The sequence below is a fragment of the Pristiophorus japonicus genome, chromosome 5, assembly GCF_044704955.1.
Source record: "Pristiophorus japonicus isolate sPriJap1 chromosome 5, sPriJap1.hap1, whole genome shotgun sequence".
In the NCBI taxonomy this organism is placed as follows: domain Eukaryota; kingdom Metazoa; phylum Chordata; class Chondrichthyes; family Pristiophoridae; genus Pristiophorus; species Pristiophorus japonicus.
The window spans coordinates 241,164,409-241,182,527 of NC_091981.1; the positions used below are offsets into that span (position 1 = coordinate 241,164,409).

Genomic DNA, 18,119 nt, shown 5'->3' on the forward strand with positions numbered 1-18,119 from the left:
ATGTGGTCGTTACCACTCCCATCAGATTGGTTACTCAGCCTTCAGTCACAACTGACTCAGAACGCTCGTCTAGAACTGAAGTTGAACTGAGACGATCAACTCTTGAGCGGAAAGTCCCAGACCGTCTTAATTTGTAAAAAGACTGATATTAAGATCTTGAAAGGGGATGTTGTCATGTATTTATGCTTGGGGTCACCGGACACCAGGGGGCGCCACTGTCACAGGTCATCAGGCTCTCCGCGTATGCGCGGTCACTGGTTAGAAGCGCGGGTACCATGTCACGCGGGTTACTTTGGGCGCGAATAAAGTTGGATCAGGTTTACACCTGAGGCAGTTTACAGTAACAAGTCTTTTGAGTCATTACATTCATTACAATTGTGATATCCAATTAAAAAAATAGTGGTCAGCAGTAAAGGGAAGTAGGCAGCACAAATCTGAGAGTATCGGCAAATGTTGAAGGGTAGAAGATGGTGATCTTCAGCTCTTATTTGACTGCACTTCATAGTACACACTACGCTGCAGGAATTCCTTAGGGCAGTATCCAAGGCCCAAGCTGCTTCAACAGTGACCTTCCCTCCATCATAAGGTCAGAAGTGGGTAGGTTCGCTAATGATTGCACAGTGTTCAGTTCCATTCGCAACTCCTCAGATAATGAAAGAGTGCATGCCCATATGCAACTAGTCCTGGATGACATTCAGGCTTGGGCTGATAAGTGGCAAGTAACATTCATGCCATACAAGTGCCAGGCAATGACTGTCTCCAACAAGAGAGAGTCTCATCATCATAGGCAGTCCCTTGAAGCGAGGATGACTTGCTTCCACGCCAAAAAGGGATGAGTTCACAGGTGTTTCAATGAAGGACCTAATATTCCAGATCCCGAACTACATCGTGAAGGATGGAAGATGTCTGTGCTTGGATTTTTTTAACGTGTGGTGGCCATTTCACACCAGCCACCACACGGGCTTGACAGAGCTAGGTCTTGTTCCAGTGGCAAGGATTACCCAAGACTAACTGGAGACCAGCTCTGCTGCACAGACCGAGTGCACGTGGGCTGGCCCGTGCTGCCCCTGGGCCCTCACCTTTTCTGGGCCCCAGATTCATGCCTCTCTTGGGCCCCGATCACTTCCCTCTATGGACTCTTGCTGCTCCTTCACCCCTCCTGCTGTGCCTGCCTGCACTGCAATCAGTGACCTGGCTTCGTAGCCGTCTCCCTCCTGCAGCAGCACGCGCTGCTCCCTACAGTGGTATGCCACCGCACGCTGCTCCCTCCAATGGCCCCGGCCTGCTGATGGTCTTGCAGGCTGGGACCATGCCGATTTCTGGTCTAACCACCGCCCCTTGACATGCAATAGCATTACCATCGCCGAATCCCCCATCATCAATATGCTGGGGTCACCATTCACCAGAAACTTAACTGGACCAGCCACATAAATATTGTTGCTACAAGAGGAAGTCAGAGGCTGGGTATTCTGCGGTGAGTGTCTCACCTCCCAACTCCCCAAAGCCTTTCCACCATCTACAAGGTACAAGTCAGGAGTGTGATGGAATACTCTCCACTTGCCGGCATGAGTGCAGCTCCAACAACACTCAAGAAGCTCAACACCGTCCACCACCTTCAACATTCACTCTCTGCACACTGACGCACCGTGGCTGTACCATCTACAAGATGCACTGCAGCAGCTTGCCATGGCTTCTTCGACAGCGCCTCCCAAACCCACGACCTCTACCATCTAGAAGGACAAAAGCAGCAAGCGCCTGCGAACACCATCACCTCCAAGTTTCCCTCCAAGTCACATAGAAACATAGAAACATAGAAAATAGGTGCAGGAGTAGGCCATTCAGCCCTTCTAGCCTGCACCGCCATTCAATGAGTTCATGGCTGAACATGACACTTCAGTACCCCCTTCCTGCTTTCTCGTCATACCCCTTGATCCCCCGAGTAGTAAGGACTTCATCTAACTCCCTTTTGAATATATTTAGTGAATTGGCCTCAACTACTTTCTGTGGTAGAGAATTCCACAGGTTCACCACTCTCTGGGTGAAGAAGTTTCTCCTCATCTCGGTCCTAAATGGCTTACCCCTTATCCTCAGACTGTGACCCCTGGTTCTGGACTTCCCCAACATTGGGAACATTCTTTCTGCATCTAACCTGTCTAAACCCGTCAGAATTTTAAACGTTTCTATGAGGTCCCCTCTCATTCTTCTGAACTCCAGTGAATACAAGCCCAATTGATCCAATCTTTCTTGATAGGTCAGTCCCGCCATCCCGGGAATCAGTCTGGTGAACCTTCGCTGCACTCCCTCAATAGCAAGAATGTCCTTCCTCAAGTTAGGAGACCAAAACTGTACACAATACTCCAGGTGTGGCCTCACCAAGGCCCTGTACAACTGTAGCAACACCTCCCTGCCCCTGTATTCAAATCCCCTCGCTATGAAGGCCAACATGCCATTTGCTTTCTTAACCGCCTGCTGTACCTGCATGCCAACCTTCAATGACTGCACGCACCATCCTGACTTGGAAATATAGCGCCGTTCCTTCATCAGCGTTGGGTCAAGATCCTGGATCTCCCTCCCTAACAGTACTATGGGAGTACCGTCACCACACGGACTTCAGTGGATCAAAAAGGCGGCTCACCACCTCCTTCTCGAGGGCAATTAGGGATGGGCAATAAATGCTGGCCTTGCCAGTGACGCTCACTGAATAAAAGTAATGAATAAAAAAAAAGATTCCTTTGCTCCTCCAATTCTGGCCTTTTCATTGGCTTAAAGCACTTTGAGACACTCTGAGGTCATGAAAGGTACTATTTACCTTAAAAGAAATATACCAGGACAGATGTAGAGCAGTGCAGTGTTAATGGTGGAATTAAAACCAGTAAATTTTCTTATAGATGTAAATTTATAGCCCAGATTGCTTTTTTTTAGCCATTGTGTATCATGCCCTCAGAATGGACCTGTCCGTTGACATGGAGGGGAATGCTTTCTGATTGCTGTGTACAGAGCTGTATTGTCATGACTGAGTCTTGTTGCCTAAAATTGAAAAATTATAGAAAATAAAATCCTGCCAGAATCTTGTTGCTGTTCTTGAAACTTACATTTTTAAATTAAATCAGTACGGTTCTGACTCCCAGGTGTTCTCGTACAGGAAATGCGGAAAGTTAGCATGCAGGTATAGCAAGCAATTAGGAAGGTAAATGGCAAGTTGGCCTTCAATGCAAGGGGGTTGGAGTCCAAGAGTAAGGAAACCTAACTGCAATTGTGCAGGGCTCTGGTGAGACCACACCTGGAGTACTGTGCACAGTTTTGGTCTCCTTATCTGAGAAAGGACATACATGCCTCAGATGCAGTGCAACAAAGGTTCAGTAGATTGATCCCTGGTATGAGAGGGTTGTCTGATGAGGAGAGATTGAATAGATTGGGCCTATACTCTATGGAGCTTAGAAGAATGAGAGGTGCTTGCAGTGAAACATTTAAGATTCTGAGGAGGATTGAGAGGGTAGATGCTGAGAGGAAATTTCCCCTGGCTGGTGAGTCTCGAACTAGGGGTAATATTCTCAGGATAAGGGGGTTGGCCATTTAAGACTGAGATGAGGAGAAATTTCTTCACTCAGAGGGTCGTGAATCTTTGAAATTCTCTGCCCCAAAGGGTTGTGGATGCTGAATCGTTGAATATATTCAAGGCTGAGATAGATAGATTTTTGGGGGGGCAAAATTGCCCCTTTTTAAAGGCCCGTTAGTCCCTCAGAGGGGGCGCTAACAGGGCAGAGGAGACTTTTCGCTCGGGGGAGGGGGTGCTACCGGGAAATTGTCGTGCACGATGACCCCTCACCGCCCCGCGCTGACCCCTTAACGCCCTGCAGGGGAAATTGCCCCACGGGTGGTGCAAGCAAATGTCAACGGCAGCTTTGTGGGTCGCGAAGCTGGCCGACATCGACTCTCGGGGCACCAGTGCCCTGGGCCGCCAACTTTTTTGGACTGCCGTCTCTTGGATCATAAGAACATAAGAACATAAGAATTTGGAACAGGAGTAGGCCATCTTGCCCCTCGAGCCTGCTCCGCCATTCAACAAGATCATGGCTGATCTGGCCGTGGACTCAGCTCCACTTACCCGCCCGCTCCCCGTAACCCTTAATTTCCTGATTGGTTAAAAATCTATCTATCTGTGACTTGAATACATTCAATGAGCTAGCCTCAATTGCTTCCTTGGGCAGAGAATTCCACAGATTCACAACCCTCTGGGAGAAGAAATTCCTTCTCAACTTGGTTTTAAATTGGCTCCCCCGTATTTTGAGGCTGTGCCCCCTAGTTCTAGTCTCCCCGACCAGTGGAAACAACCTCTCTGCCTCTATCTTGTCTATCCCTTTCATTATTTTAAATATTTCTATAAGATCACCCCTCATCCTTCTGAACTCCAACGAGTAAAGACCCAGTCTACTCAATCTATCATCATAAGGTAACCCCCTCATCTCTGGAATAAGCCTAGTGAATCGTCTCTGTACCCCCTCCAAAGCCAGTATACCCTTCCTTAAGTAAGGTGACCAAAACTGCACGCAGTACTCCAGGTGCAGCCTCACCAATACCGTGTACAGTTGCAGCAGGACCTCCCTGCTTTTGTACTCCATCCCTCTCGCAATGAAGGCCAACATTCCATTCACCTTCCTGATTACCTGCTGCACCTGCAAACTAACTTTTTGGGATTCATGCACAAGGACCCCCAGATCCCTCTGCACCGCAGCATGTTGTAATTTCTCCCCATTCAAATAATATTCCCTTTTACTGTTTTTTTTCCCAAGGTGGATGACCTCACATTTTCCGATATTGTATTCCATCTGCCAAACCTTAGCCCATTCGCTTAACCTATCTAAATCTCTTTGCAGCCTCTCTGTGTCCTCTATACAACCCGCTTTCCCACTAATCTTTGTGTCCACGATGACGGCCCGAGCGTGGTCCGGGCCACCATCGTGCAGCCCGGCACTCAGTTTTGAGTACCGGGCTGCTCGCCTGGTCCAACGCTGCCCTGGTGGCCCAGTGGAGGCCATCAGAGGCCTTGCAGAGTGCGCAGTGGCCCTCCCCTTTAAGCGAAGGGGAGGGGCATTGAAACGTGTCAGCGGTACGCGGAGCATCCACGTAGCACTTCCCTCACTGACCCAGTAGCACCCCGATAACCACCCCAAAGAAAGTGGAGTGTTAGAGATTGCGCTCCGCTTCCCTTGAGGGGCGGTATGCAGAATTCAGCGGATGGTGACCGCCCCCGATCGGGGCGCAGGGCAATTTCGCCCCCTTGGACTCTAAGGGAATCAAGGGTTATGGGGATCGGGCAGGAAAGTGGAGTTGAGGTCGAAGATCAGCCGTGATCTTATTGAATGGCGGAGCAGGTTCGAAGGGCCGTTTGGCCTCCTGCTCCTAATTCTTATTTTGTTATGTTCTTATGAGTACTGAAATCCACAGGTAAAATACACCCAAATGATTGGCTTTAGATTCAGAGCACTAAAAATATTCCATTCTCTGTTACATTATCAGAGGCAATACAATTGCAGCAAGACGAGAAGAACTAATCAACAATAGATGATCAAATTGTTAAAAATCTCCTAGTCTTGATAAATGCTTGTCTGTACTTGACTGCTCAAACACATTACATGCCTGAAGGGACTGATTCCATGATGAGCATTCAATGACATCATTTTGCTGTACAACAGGAATTCAGTCAGGGCCCACGGAAATGTCAGTTAATATTCCAGAATTTACATTTGATAATTACACACTTCATTTAAACAGTTGCTCGTGGTTGCCACAGAGTATTTTAAATGTTACTCCATCTTAGCTAATAGAACAAGGGCATACATTTATATTCACTGTTAACACGGTGAGATGAGAACGATCACATTTTATGTGCTTTTTATGACGTTTAAATAACAACTGTCTGCAGATTCTGCCTGCTTTGCCTTTCCTCACTTCATCATGTGAACTGTATTCAGCTATGAGGCTCTGATGACGCACAGATGACATGAATGGCTGTACATTCTGGGATATACAATTGTGCCTTGCCAAATATGGAATTGCTACGTACTTGTATTACATGCTTTGTATCATGAATTCAAACTAAAGTACATTACATGGCAGTGATTTCTTCTATCTAGTTTTCAGCAGTTAGTTTTTTGGACTCTATTCAACGTTTTTGGACATAATGTTCAGAAGAAATTTAGATGAAATCGTTGTTTGGTTAATTTATTTTCCATCCTTTCCTTGACGAGAAATATGGCAGGAGTTGATTAAACAAATGTTTTGCTGAACGTTGCAAAATGCATTGTGCAATGCTTGTGATAGCACCCATCGTGAATAATTACTGTTCCTTACACTTACGTGGCAAATGTTTAAACTCAAGCCCTTCATCCACATCCTAAAGAAAACCTACACACAGTTAGTTAAAGATGAGTGAGCTAAACTAGCTCAAATAGAATTATCCCAACAGTCACAGCAACATCAGCAAGGACAAAAGTAACACTGCTTTTAAATGAAGGTATATTTTCTTAAGCATTGTGACATAACCATGCACTAAATCAACTTAATTCATATTTTACATGTCTTTGGTCCCCGCCCCAAATTTCGTTCCCTAGCCACTGACTCCACCCTGCTTCCTGGCCACTGGTCTGAGACCATTCACAACTGTGGTGTACTATTTAACCCCAAGCTGAGCTTTCAACCCCATATCCGCTCCATCACTAATAACAAATAATTCTATCTTCATAAAATTGCCCATCTCCATCCCGCCTTAGCACATCTGCTGAAACCCTCATCCCTGCCTTTTTTACCTCTAGACTCAACTATTTCAATGCCCTCCAGGCTGGCCTCCCACCTTTCACCCTTTGTAAACTTTAGCAAATCCAAAACTTTGCTGCCCTTATCCTAACTCAAACTGCGTCCCATTCACCCATCACCCCTGTGCTTCCTGACCTACATTGGCTCCCGGTCCAGCAATGCCTTGATTTGAAAATTTTCATCCTTGTTTTCAAATCCCTCTATGGCCTCATCCCTCCCTATCACTGTAACCTCCCTATAACCTCCTCCAGCCCTACAACCTTCCAGCTCCAATAACACTCAAGGAGCTCGACACCATCCAGGACAAAGCAGCCCGCTTCATTGGAATCCGACCCACCACCTTAAACATTCACTCCCTCCACCACCAGCACAGCGTGTCTACAGTGTGTACCATCTAAAGCTGCATTGCAGCAATTTACCACGGCTTCTTCGACAGCACCTCCCAAACCCATGACCTCTACCATCTAAAAGGACAAGGGCAACAGATGCATGGGAACACCATCACCTGCAAGTTCCCCTCCAAGTTACACCATCCTGACTTGGAAATAGATCGCCGTTCCTTCATCGTCACTGGGTCAAAATCCTGGAACTCCCTCCCTAACAGCACTGTGGGAGTACCTTCACCACCCAGACTGTAGCGGTTCAAGAAGATGGCTCACCACCACCTTCTCAAGGACAATTAGGGATGGGCAATAAATGCCGGCCTTGCCAGTGACGCCCCCATCCCATGAATGAATTTTTAAAAGATTCCTTTGCTCCTCCAATTCTGGCCTGTTGCGTGTCCTGGATTTTAATCACTCCACCATTGGCGGCCGTGCCTTCAGCTGCTTAGACCCTAAGCTCTGGAATTCCCTCTCTAAACCTCTCCCCCTCTTTCCTCCTTTAAGATGCTTCTTAAAACCAACCTCTTTGACCTGTCCTAATAGCTCCTTATGTGGCTCGGTGTCAAATTTTGTTTGCTAACGCTCCTGTGAAGCACTTTGGGATATCTTCCTACGTTAAACGCGCTATATGAATGCAAGTTGTTATTGATGTCGCTGCATATCTGCCTCACTTTGGTTCTTATTTTCTGAAGAATTCCAGGTCCTACATTTTATAATTTGTACTTATTTCAGTTTATACCCAATGCAAAAACAAAAGCACATTGGGAAAAATTATAAAACATGAAAGCTAATATTTATATCACTAGATCAGCAGAAGATTAACTTTTATCTTGATGATCTCCTCCAGCCCATTGCTCCCAACCTACACCCTCTCACCCACTCCCTCTGCTCCACCATCAGTGCCTGCCCTTTCCATCACTACATTCCTGCCCTTTATAGTCAGTCCATCTTATCCTTTCCTTCTCGTCTTTCGTATCAATGTTTTTATCAACACCCCTGTTGTTTTCTTTTCTGCTCAGTGCCTATCTTATTCCTACTGTCCTCTGAGATGTTATTCTATACATGAAGAATACCAAGAAATGTAAGGTGTTGTTATTGTAAATATCACAATGTTTTGAATGTCTGCAACATTATTAATAACTGCATTAATTGCTGTACCTATCTTCCCATTATTTTCAATGTTTTTTGACTCATTTAATCATTGATTATGATGCCAATAACCAAATAAGGATATCATTGATGTTTACCTGTTTTCTTGTAGTTACTGGTTTCATGTTCCCGCGTCTGATGGTAAAATGTTCTCCTTTTTATTTACCAGGATGATCAGGATTTGAGCTCATGTACATTTTTTGGATGAAGTATAAATCTCTAAATTAACCATTCCTCAACCCAAACAGTTCTGAAGTCCAACTGAAAATAACAGAATATTTCTAAATTTCTAGGTGATGTCAGTAGAGTTACAGGGGCTCGAACTGATTGATCCACCCTGGTTAAAACACATCAGATTATCAGACAAATCTTAGAAATATTCACTTTGATCTATTTAATTGGGAAAGAAAGATTTTGCCAGATGTTAACATTGGCATGTCTCTATTTGCCACAAGTGAAGACATTTGCTATTCTGGTAGCGAGTGATTTATTCTTAAAGAAGAAGAAATGTTCTCTGAAGCTTTTTAACTGAGAGACTGAGAGAACAGGTGATTTTGGACCTTATTTGGACCTTTGGTTTCTAAAGCTTTCCACCAGTGGGGGATTTCAATGTCTCATGCTTGGGTCTGTTGTAGGCTAATTGATAGAGATTGATTGCCATGATTTGTCATCAACGTCATTATTATTTTTTCATGTGACTAACAAGATGATAGAAGGTGAACTAGAAGGGCCTTGCTCCTGGTTTGTCTCCATCTGATCCTATGCTCCTGCGGTTCCCATCGAGGAAGTAACAATGTCCTACTAGTTAGTGTCTTTGACTGGGATAATTATTGCAGATAGCCAGAAAGAGAATATTACTTTCTCCATATTTAAGAAGAGGCTTTACCTATGTCAACAATGGGATCTTCAAGATACATTTAATATATCTCTTTTTCCAGGCTGAATATGAGCAAAGCCCTTTCCCCCTACCCCAAGATCCACAAAAACTGGTTCCACAAATCAAGTTCAAGCTTATGGTCCAAAATGTACATTTTAAAATCAAATTAGCCATTTGTCACTCCAACATTTATGAATTCCAATTGAAAACAATGGTAATTCCTGAATGTAATGGGGTTTCTGGAACCCATTCTGACTCCAATGACATTATACAATGAGTGCATGGACATTTTTAACTCCTAAAATCTTTAGAATCCAAAGGAATATAACAAATTTTAATATCCTTCTACTTTTATCTTATTTTTTGTTGATTGTTTTAATGTATTTGTTTAAGCAGTAAGAGCTTATAACACAAGGGAATTAGTTGAGAGGAGCTACTGAGCCAGCTAGTGTGAAGGAACTGAATTGATACAAAGTCCAAATAGTAATATCACCAGTAAAACCTCCAGGAATACTGAGAAAAGCAATGATAAAAAGGATCATTTTTTGAATGGCTTCATTTTTTGAAATTTTCTATTAATATTTCTGAACAGCAAGGTTTATTTGTGTTTTGTGAAGAACCTTGGTAAAATACAACAAATTGCTGACTTTTTATTTTAAATCTGTTACTGTAAAAGTAATATTTTTCAGGACATTGTAGGTTTTGCTCAGTGAGATTGTCTTGAATTTTTGCCAGCTTCCACACATTGTATAATGAACCCAGCTCTGCAGGGAATCCGTCCGCCATCTGCTTCTCCTGTGGGAACTCCCCGCTCCTACCTATTCCCTGTTTTGGAAAATCACCATAACCGTACCCTTACGGCAGTCAGCTGATTATCTGGTTTAAGGAACACGTTGTGGCGTAATCGAATGCATTATTGCTTTAAGACGTCTTCTGCTGCTTTAAGACGTACGCTCATGCTCAGTATGACTGGAGGAGCATTCAGGCTGAGGTGGGAGCCATTTTGCGTTAATCTGCTTTGGGTGTCACCGAAGAAAATGGAAACTCCTGAGGCTATACAATCTTTCTTCTGTTACTGAACTCAGCAGCATGACACGGGTGCCCACTGAAGGAAGAATATTTGCAGGTAGGCAGGAAAGATCCAAATGGGAAGCATTCCCCATGGAAAAACGATGAGGAATGCGGAAATGATCTCCACTTTCTTCTTTCTTAATTGCAGGGAATTCCATTTCATTTGTAAATTAGACCCACAAGCTATTTATATGTGAAATTGCATCTTTATTAGTGCTTGCATTTCTGTGCACACGATATGGGAAATCATGTATGAGGGAAAGGACATTGAAGCTCAACGGTATTCCACGGATGCAATAAATGCTATAAACTGTTCCACTCCCGATTTTTTTCATGAGCATGTGATTGACAGACTATTCTTTGCTTGGGGAGTGCAGAGTGGGAGGAGTAAGAAAATCTGTGCTTGATTTTTATCACAGTGATATCACATGCCAATGATGTGGCATTGTGTTTCCATCGGACTTACCTTAATCCATTGCGCACTTAGCAAACCTTTTTCACTTGTTTACAAACACTTTTTTTGTGGAGGCAGTATCCCTTTCATGAAGGTTGGCCACCTGATAGTTAAAATCCCACCCCCCACCCGCCTACAAAGTCCAACTTACTATGGGGGGTGGGGGGGGGTTGCTTTCGGATTTGTTCAACATTAAACAAAAATCTGATGTTCAAATGAATGTTAACTAACCCTTATACAAACAAATTTAATGATGTCCTGATACGATGTTTACTAACAGGTACCAATTCCTACTTTAAAAAAAACAATTATTTTCTGTTCTCCATAGGATTTGTAATTCATACTTGAGATGTGGGCATTACTGGCATGTCTGCCATTTATTGCCCATCCCTAGTTGCCCAGAAGGTGGTGATGGCCCACCTTCTTGAAGTAACTAAGTAACTTGCTTCATTTCAGAGGGCAATTATGAGTCAACATTGATGAGGAACTAGAGTCACATTCAGGCCAGACCGGGCAAGGAAGGCAGATTACCTTAGTGAATCTGTTTTTTTTAACAACAATCCAATAGCTTACTGGTCACTTTTACTGAATCTGATTTCTTTAACTGAATTCAAATTCTCAAACTTGAATTTGAGATTTGAACTCACATTCTCTGGATTACGAGTTCAGTAACATAACCACTGCCCTCTCTATGCAAGATACCTACCATCTCTTGACATACTCTCTGCAATGCGCCAATGCTCCTCTGTGACCAACTGTAACCTCACCATCCACTTGACCTTCTCTCCAATAACAGTTGCCCCACTCAATATACCGCTCTGCAAAGCCAATAATTTGTGCCAACAAGCCATCCTCAATTTTTTGCTTGCATGATCACTATAGCTATGAAATCTGCCTTATCTTAGATTTTTTTTACTATGCTGCAAATTCTTGAATGCATTGCATTCGAAACCCAAATTCCAAACACTTGTACTTGGACCTCTTGTTGTCTGTTTGCTGTAAGTAGTGCAAATCAAATTACTCCAGCATGGCTTCACAGATTGCCACCAAGTGCTACAAATATTCTTCATGGTAATTGGATTAGGTCTGATAAACATCAAGTCGGCAGTATCACACTTCGCCTTTCACCGAGAAGGAAGTACTTGATGCCATGGACAACCTGCACTTGAACATTATTGGTGTTGTAGGGTTCCTGATCATAGAATTTGGCTTTGGGGACGTAGTATCAGGTTTCAGAGGGGGAAAGGACCTACTGAGGTTATATTTCTTTAGTTGCTTATGTTTAAATTTCTGCAACATTATTTTTACAGTGAAAACACCAGTGAAAAAAAAATCACATGGCAGTGAGAACTTTGCTTCCCAGTGAGTATTTCCTTTGATTTGAATGACTCGGGAATATACTTTCCTCCATTCACTAATGGGCAGGACAGCTATGCCTCAGTCGATAGCACCCTTGCCTTGGAGTCAAAAGGTTGTGGGCTCAAGTCCCACTCCAGAGATTTGAGCACAAAAATCTAGGCTGACACTCCAGTGCAGTACTGAGGGAGTGCTGCGCTGTCGGAGGTGCATTCTTTTGGATGAGACGTTAAACCGAGGCCCCGTCTGTCCTCTCAGTTGGACATTCCATGGCACTATTTCAAAGAAGAGCTGGGGAGTTATCCTCGGTGTCCTGGTCAATATTTATCCCTCAATCAACATTAAAAAAAATGATTATCTGGTCATTATCACATTTCCATTTGTGAGAGCTTGCTGTGTGCAAATTGGCTGCCGCGTTTCCTACATTACAACAGTGATTATGCTTCAAAAAGTACTTCGTTGGCTGTACAGTGCTTTTGGATGTCCTGAGGTTGTGAAAGGTACTATATAAATGCAGGTCTTTCTTTAACAAAACGTAGTCGGCGTGAGTATGAGAATTTATTTTATACTCACAATGAACTATTCTGATAACATTGGAAAATGGAGAAAAATATGCCTGTGTCTCTATTGATGATAATTCAGTTCCCTCACACTGTTGGGTTCATTGCTTTAGAATCGTACAGCATAGAAGGAGGCCACCCAGCCCATCCTGACTGTGCTGATACTTAGGTAGAGCAATCCCAAAATTGTTAACTCTTACATGCCAATCCCCCAATAATGCCACCAGCACTCAACGGAAGTAGGAAGGACAATAAAAGGATATTTAAATACATCCTCATTCTTCTTTAATAGTTTGATTTTCTTTTAAGAGGTTGCTGTAACTGCTTCTTAAAACAGTGAATATGAAGTGCAGTTGGTCAGAGGAGTGTGTGTAATGCTGTTGGGCAATATGACATTGGTCTAATTCCTGTACTAGGTGTTTCAGCTCAGTTAACTAGCACTCGCCTCCGCTGCAACACATCTGTTGGAACCCCCTTCTGGATGGCTCCGGAGGTAAGTAATAAAACTCAAAGGAAAGCTCCACCTACATCGTTAGCCAACCCTTGCATGCTGGCTTCCCTGCAATTACATTTCTCTTGGTTACTGTATTGTTACATTCATTTTTCACAGTTGTAAATGCTTTCATGAGAGTATTAGTTACCAGTTTTATATATTTGTATGATTAAAAAATACATCAGCTGATGCTATGAAGTGGAGAGAATAATGCATTCCCCCCTGTTAGCGTGAATCAATATAGTGACTAGGTGCGATCCAAGTGCCCCTTCATACCCAGAACTGGCTTTGGTTACACAATCTGACTTTGTGTTTGCCATAACCCCTTCTCCCTTTATTATTAACTTTAGATGGAGTGCTGAAGAGTTGTGAGACAAACAAAGGCAGTTTACTGAAGCACAATAATATCAAGTCATCACACAGTTGAAAGCCAAGCCACAACCTCGCAATGTCTGTTGTCAGGCTTACCTCATCACATTTCACTTTCTTGACCGAGGGAGGAAGGGAATAAACTTTACTTCAGTCTGTGTGACACAACACAACAGCCATTGCTAGTCCAACCATAGATTACTTCACCGACAATTATTCATGGTTTGCGACATTACATCACAGGTAGTAAATATTACAGCATTGCCTTTGAAAAATTTTGCAAATACCCTGCACCTCCTGTGCTCATCAAACTAACTTCCAGTCATGCCTCAACCATTAATTTTGCTAATTGGCTCAAAATAAAAGAGCAGCACATCAGGAATGTATGAATCATAAAGGAGAGCGACTAGAAAATTCACAATGGCCTTGATAATACATTGTATAGTACATTGCACAGCACATCTATTATTATAAATATATATATACATACAGCAAAAAGAAGTAAAATACAGAGTTAAAACTGTCTCTCTGGTTATGCCGTGTTTTTTCCTGCAGGGATAACCTGGAGATAGAAGTCAGTACCACTTTGTATAAACTTTCCCAGAGCAGACAATCGATTGCTATGCATGTCTCCCACTGATCCCCTTCTAAAGTTCATCACCATCTGCATGATATTATTTCCAAGAAAAGTCAAGCACCTTGGCTGAAAAATAATTTGTTTTTCCTTAAGTCAATGGGTGACCACTTTATTAATTCCCACCCGCCCCAGCTGCCTCTATTGTGTCCTCAAGAAACCACATTCAGGTTATTTAGCACAATGTTAGACACTCAAAGAACACATTTCAGTTTGGAGTCAGAATTCACCCTGGCTTCTCCAGACCACTTGGTCTGAACCCAGTGAATTCCTATAGAACAAACAGAATTTGCAATGACTCTGATAGGACCTCATTCAAACACGATGAACATTTTGACCTCTTACATTTACTACAATGTTAGCTGTAGGCTTCATCTGTGAACATAGCAATGCCTACATACCATGCGCATCATAGTGTCACAGAGAACAGTACCTTCTGCGTGCTCTACACATGCAAATTAGATTGTTACAGTGTGGCATTTTTATGTTCTTCCGTTTAGTATTCTGAACATAATCATCAAGTTTACAAAAGAGCAATTTTAAATTAAAGGAAAAGATTCAGATCAAAGCGTTGATATTAATAACAAATATGTTAAAGTGTTTGTAGGAAGTTCGTCTCTTGGCGACTTTAATAAATGCATTACCTCATTGAAAATAAACAGGTTTAAGCTTTTGTTAAAAATATTGCATGATTTCAACCCCAGACCGGAATCAATTTGACTATCCTATACCTGTATAAGAACATAAGAACAGAAGAAATAGGAGCAGGATTAGGTCATTTGGCCCCTCGAGCCTGCTCTGCCATTCAATAAGATCATGACTGATCTGATCTTGGCCTCAGCCCCACTTCCCTGCCCGCCCCCCATAACCCTGGACTCCCTTATCATTCAATGAATTCAATACTGATGCCAAACCCCTTCTTTGTCTCACTTAGTTACACTTTCCCCTATTATGCAAGCAGTGTAAAAGTGAACGTAGAAATAATATTGTGTTCCCTGATTATAGTAAACCAGATCCACAAAGTAAAGGCTATAATACTTTATATAAGTCAGGGTTAAACTAGCCAGTAACCAGGTCTAAAACTAGCTTAAGATGTAACCCATATTTATAAATGCAGCTGTGAATGCTAAGCTGTACAATCCAACTTAAGTTACTGGGCTGGAAACCTTTCAGGAAAGATGTGCCAATTCCTCTCAGGAACCTAGCCCTTAATGATACATGAGAAGAAGGAAGCCAGGCATTTCCTGGATTAATCCATAGTGAAGTTTGCTTGGTGCAGCATTGAGGAACTGAAATTATGACATTCACCGAAAAGCAAATCTATGAAACATTGACTAGTCAGCACAACTCTATTTATTGCGGCACTGCATATTGTAACGCTTGTACAGCCGAAATTTTCTATAGGTGAACTGTGATTCAGTTATAAATATTATTGATGTCTTAATATGAGTTTAACATTCAGTTCCTAATGATAATGTAAGAACATTACTATTAATACTATTAATGTTAGTAACACTGGATGTATGTTTGATTTCCTGGTGATTAGGTAATAGCTTGTGAACAGCAGCTGGATTCCAGTTATGACGTGCGATGTGATATCTGGTCTTTGGGTATCACAGCCATTGAGCTTGGGGATGGTAACCCACCATTAACAGACCTGCATCCAATGAGGGCACTGTTCAAAATACCCAGGTAATCCAGATTTGTTTGCACTTGGGTTGGCTAAACCTTAAAAATTAGTACTGTATTTCACAGTGTTATGTTAATATGATATGCCTTGCGAGTTTTAAAGTTTAATGTTAAAACATATCTACTCCTTACCTCAATCTCATTCATATGGACAGAAGTATATAACACAGAGGGTGACTATTAAATCCATCCCAGACTGAAAAGAGTTTCTTCGTCCTCTTGCTCGCTCTCTCTCCTTTCTCTTTGCTGGACATGAAAGTTAGTTATTGGAATCTCAATTCAATTACTAATTGGTAGGATGCAAATTAGCAATCTCACTTCGCAGGACCACAAGGATTGATGGTGTGAGAAATGGAATAATTCTCACTGGTACAATAGGTGACTCATTTTCTGAGCTTGAGGTTAAGTATTAGTGGGGCCAAGCATCAGAAGCTTTCACTCCACATCTCAGCATGTTACACCTAGCCTGCAAATAGCTGTGGACAACATTGATACTAAAAATAGAAAGGTGTTGTTTTTCCTCACTGACTATCCCTCATTTTCAGTACAATGTTGCTCCATTTTTTTAAGTACTGGTATTATAACCAGTGGTGTGTGGCTTAACTTGATACATGGCTTGATGCTGAATTCTGGAGAAAGGGATTACAGTGTGCCTCCTGTTGCTTTACTTAATTTTCAAGCTTCAAAACGTAATGAAATCCCTGGTAGATTTGGAATTGTAATACAAGCAAATTCCTGTCAGTGTCCTGATATGTACAGATTGCTGCCAAGACATGCGTTTGCTCTTCAGGAAGTCTGTAGCTGTCTTGATCCAGTTCAATGTTGTTGTATGTAATGCTTTTTGCTCTTGCTGCCTAAATCCATATATATTCCACTAGGTTCAGTTTCCCAGGCTGTTTCCAGCACCATGACAACTTTGGAAATGCCACTTGTACAGCTGAACGTACATGACAGGAGCAGTATATTTTTAGTGACAAAACGTCAGTGGGAAAAACTAAGTCAAGGACAGATTTTATTGTAGGAATTCTTTATTAAAATACATGAAAGGCATTGAATAAACCAGTCTTAAAGTGTTAAGTAAATGAAAAATAATGGGTGAGCAGTACTAATCACCTTACAAACACATAACCTTATATTTGGATTTAGAGGGCAGTCAGTGACTCAAGCTTTGCTTTCGTAGTTTATGATAACATCGGAATCGCAATATATTATCCAGTGTAATTGCTCCCACCCATTAATTTTGTGCAACATCTTTACTACTGCCAATACTTTTTATTTAGAAGAAAACTGAAGAATTAAATATGTGACATTATCACTCTATGATTTGCGAAATGTAAGGGCTACTGTTTTTCTGAATCAATGCACGGCGTAACTCATCTTGAGAAGGAAAAGAGGCAAAGATTGTTGAATTATTTTTATATAATGTTACATCCAAGTACAGAGTTGTGATGTGAGTTTTGTTGCTGCTTCATAGGAAAGAAATAAAAAATGTTAAACAGTTGATCACGAAGGGAATCTGCAAATGATTAGTGGGTAGTAAAACCGTTTAAAGAAGGGGGAATCATGTGATCTTCAATTATGACATCAAAGACCCAGGAGTCTTTAGTAGACTCCATGCTCAACAGACCCAATCAAAACAGAGCACCAATCAGCAAAGCCAATTGGAATTGAACTATGTAGCCAAACTGTAGAATAAAAATCAAAGGAAGTCATATTTGCAGATGACACTAAAATCGGCTGAGTGGTTGATAATGAAGAAGAAAGCTGCGGACTGCAGGGAGATATCAATGTACTGGTCAGGTGAGCAGAACAGTGGCAAATGGAATTCAATCCGGATACGTGTGAGGGACCTTGGAGTGCAGGTCCACAGATCCCTGAAGGTAGCAGGCCAGGTAGATAAGATGGTTAAGAAGGCATATAGAATACTTGCCTTTATTAGTCGAGGCATGGAATACAAGTGCAAGGAGGTTATGCTTGAACTGTACAAAACACTGGTTAGACTGCAGCTGTGTGCAGTTCTGGTCACCATATTACAGGAAAGATGTGATTGCACTAGAAAAGGTGCAGAGAAGATTTACAAGAATGTTGTCTGGACTGGAGAATTTTGGCCATGAGGAAAGATTGGAGAATCTGGGTCTGTTTTCTTTGGAACAGAGGGGGCTAAGGGGAGACCTGATTGAGGTGTATAAAATGATGAGGGGCCTGGATAAAGTGGATAGGAAGGACCTGTTTCCCTTGGCAGAGGGGTCAACAACCAGGGGACATAGATTT

The 18,119-nt window shown here is 42.4% G+C and overlaps 1 protein-coding gene across 1 annotated transcript in view; it reads left to right on the forward strand.

Moving 5' to 3' along the window:
* The window catches only part of LOC139263985 (myosin-IIIa-like), a 211,748-nt gene extending 195,893 nt beyond the window's left edge, over positions 1 to 15,855 (forward strand). Inside the window, exons 5-6 of the mRNA XM_070880083.1 lie at positions 13,080 to 13,156; positions 15,706 to 15,855. Coding sequence (XP_070736184.1) covers positions 13,080 to 13,156; positions 15,706 to 15,855 — 227 coding nt within the window. The remainder of the gene's footprint in view (positions 1 to 13,079; positions 13,157 to 15,705) is intronic.
* The last annotated feature ends 2,264 nt before the right edge of the window (positions 15,856 to 18,119 follow it).